Source organism: Chelonia mydas, chromosome 27 (assembly GCF_015237465.2).
Source record: "Chelonia mydas isolate rCheMyd1 chromosome 27, rCheMyd1.pri.v2, whole genome shotgun sequence".
Lineage (NCBI taxonomy): Eukaryota > Metazoa > Chordata > Testudines > Cheloniidae > Chelonia > Chelonia mydas.
The window spans coordinates 9,543,918-9,547,184 of NC_057860.1; the positions used below are offsets into that span (position 1 = coordinate 9,543,918).

The following is a 3,267-nucleotide window of genomic DNA, read 5'->3' on the forward strand; positions in this document are numbered from 1 at the left end:
CTCAAGCTCCAGCTGGGGAGCGGGAGCTTACCCCGCTCCACGTTTGCCGTGTCTCCGTGCGGCTCCCAGAAGCAGCAGCATGTCCCCGCTCTGGCTCCTACACGTAGGGGCAGCTGGGGGCTCCGCATGCTGCCGCCGTCCCAAGCGCCGCCCCCGCAGCTCCCATTGGCCGGCAACCATGGCCAATGGGAGCTGCGGAGGCGGCACCTGCCAATGGGGCAGTGTGCAGAGCCGCCTGGCCAGCGCCGCACCTCCACGTATGAGCTGGAAGGGGGATGTGCCACTGCTTCCGGGAGCTGTTTGAGGTAAGTGCTGCCTGGAGCCTGGACCCCTGACCTCCTCCTGCGCCCCAGGGGCTGATCCCCCTCCCACCCTCTGAACCCCTTGGTCCCAGCCTGGAGCACCCTTCTGCACCCCAAACCCCTACATCCCCAGCCCCACCCCACAGCCCACACCCCCAGCCAGAGCCCTTCCCCCCTCCCTCTCACCGCAACCCCCTGCCCCAGCCTGGAGCCCCCTCCTGCACCCTGAACTCCTCATTTCTGGCCCCACCCTAGAGCCCCACACCCCCAGCCGGAGCCCTCACGCAAGCTACCTGAGGGATGTTAAAGATGATGTGGAGGACGCTGCTGATAGTTTGCCTTCCGGAACCACAGGCAGTTGAATGGGCTCTGGGATACGAGGGTTTTTCCTGCAGTCAGAACAGACACAGAATACACCATCAGATCCCCAGTGCATCTTGGGGAAGAAACTCATTGCCCTTTCTCCGCTGAATGCGAGGCGTTTTTATTCTGAATTTGGCCTGAAAGTATCAATGCCAGAGCTGTGGTGATTCAGTGTTAGATTGTCATGATGGTATAAAGAGAATCAGTGTGAGGCAGTGGGCAGATTACTAGACTGGGACCCAGGAGACCTAGGTCCTATTCCCAGCTCTAGCACTGACCTGCTGGGTGACCTTGGGCAAGTCACTTCCCCCCTCTGTTTTCCCCTCGCATTTTTTGCCTGTCTAGTCTACTGGGGCAGGGACTGTGTCTCGCTATGTGCTTGTACAGCCCCAAGCACAAAGGGGTCCCGTGCTGCCCATAACAGAAACAGTAACAGCAAATGGCCTTTTGCATAGAGCAGGGCTCCGCACAGCCAGATAGCCAATGAAAAAAACAAACCAGCTTCCCAGAGATGAAAATCTTCACCTTAGACTAAAACTACTCCGTGCGCTTTCAGCCTGACAAATTGAGGCCCTTTGTTCGCCTTAGCCCAGGTCCTGCAAAGGCAGGGGCAAAACCACCTTTCCCCTCCCCTGGACTCCACCTGTGTGCCTCACCCTGACACCCACGCCCTGCGGACACCAGGAAACTGGCTGATGACCGTTTTCTGCAACAAGCACCAACTTCATGGCATTGATAGGGCTCTGGAGGGCCCGAGAAGGGAGGTCAGTCTCCAGGCCCATTCAATACGCTGGGTGGCTTAAAGGCAGTGGGCTACATTCATGAAGAATCCTCGGTGCCGTGGGAACTTTCCCTGCAGAAACGTAGGTGCCGAGCAACGCTGGTCACTTACAGAGTACGGGGGCAGTTGGGCAGGGGTTTGTGAATCCCTGATTCTGGGATTTAGGTGCCTGAAGTGGCAGGTAGGTGCCTAAGACCTTTCGTGAATGTAGCCCAGCGTGTCCTTTATAAACAGTTCTTCCCCCAAATGCTACAGCTGCACTAATGACACTACAGGGCACAGCTGGAGGAAGATTTTCCAATGTTTGGAAATTCTGATTTGGCAAAAATCAGAATGTTGCTCTGGGGACCTTCTGCTGTTGTCTGCATTTCCAAGAGAAAATTATTGAAACCTTTTTGTTTTGATGCAGTTGAAACGTTTCATCTTGTATCTGATAATGTATGTTACAGTTACTCTGTAATCTCCTACACAAAAAGTTTTGATAAGGTCTAAATGGAATTTTTCCCTAAACGAAATATTCTGGAATATCATCTCGCAAAAGAGTCCAAGGTTTCTACTTTATCATCCCAATGCAGAATGAAACTAAATTTTGAAATCTCAGCATTTTCCCTGGAACACGAATACAAACAATACTACTTTCATTTTTGACCAGCTCTGCTGCAAGGCTTGTGGCTATGTCTGGACTAGTATTATTTTGGTCACGATCTAGTCAGGGCACATTTATAAATGGCCTACAAATGCTTACAAAGGGTTAATAAATTATTTATGGATGCCATAAGCATGTTACTGACATGAGTAGAATCTGTTATAGATGGGCATATGCAGACCAGTAGGTGTTACAGAGGGTGATAAGCCATGGCTAAAAGCAACCTCCTGATCTAATGGACCCTACAACAAATGATCAACCATTTAGTAAAGCATCTATCAATTTTTAATTAACCCTTTCTAGACCATTTATAAATGGAACCTTACTGTGAAAAGCATGACCATTATTTGCATAAGGGGCAGTCTCAGGCAGATGTCGGACTTTCGGGAGCTAATCTGAAAGGTTTATTTTCCAGTGGGGAGGGGGGAACCTTGCTACCTCTTTATCAGGCTTGTGTCTCTTTTAGGACAGGACGGTGGGCGGAAAGTAGGGCAGTGGGACTGCCAGGCATCAAGTGCAAGAGAGTGGTGCCATCTCACCCCAGGGTGCCTGTAGACTGTCCAGATGATGTCTTGGATCCTTTCCGAGTCAAGGTTCCCGTTCGTGACAACTGTGTGCTCTGGTCCTACAGCCAGGGAAGAAGAGAGAAAGAATCAGTGGCTGCCAAGAGAGAACAAACCCTGAGAAGCTTGTTTACAAAGACTAACCAATCCGGGGGGGTTTCCCACAGAGAGGTACAGCTGTGTGTGGCCAAGATCATTCTGATTCTTAAGCCTTGTTGAAACTAGGGATATTTGCACTGGATACCAGTGCAAACCCATAACGCAGACACACTGCACGGGCGCAAAACATGGAGATTTTTCCAGTGCAACTAGCCCAGGTAATTTACCAGTTGCAGTGGTATAGCTGTGGCAGTGCAAAAAACCCTCCAGTGCTGCCAGGGCCCTGAGAGAGAAACGAATTAATTTGTGCCAGGGCGCTTGCAACAGTCTCCACTTCTAGATTACACAGACAACAAGGCCTTGCTGATGTAAGCTGGATCTGAATGAATTCTCCCCTGACAGCTAGCTGGGAGGAGGAAAGACTTCAGAAGCAAACTGTATTTACATGAACACACCCACTCTGCTTAGATATCCAGCGGATAAAGCGGTGTTGCTCAAAGTGATCAACTCTGG

At 51.0% G+C, this 3,267-nt stretch overlaps 1 protein-coding gene across 4 annotated transcripts in view; it reads right to left on the reverse strand.

The window, feature by feature from the left end:
* Positions 1 to 3,267, reverse strand: part of ABI3 (ABI family member 3) — a 35,072-nt gene that overhangs the window by 5,753 nt on the left and 26,052 nt on the right. For all 4 annotated transcript variants that reach the window (XM_027824401.2, XM_043536747.1, XM_007062016.4 and 1 more), the window contains 2 exons: positions 2,632 to 2,717; positions 596 to 691 (listed from right to left, as the gene is read on the reverse strand). In XM_027824401.2, the coding sequence (XP_027680202.1) occupies positions 596 to 691; positions 2,632 to 2,717 (182 nt within the window). The remainder of the gene's footprint in view (positions 1 to 595; positions 692 to 2,631; positions 2,718 to 3,267) is intronic.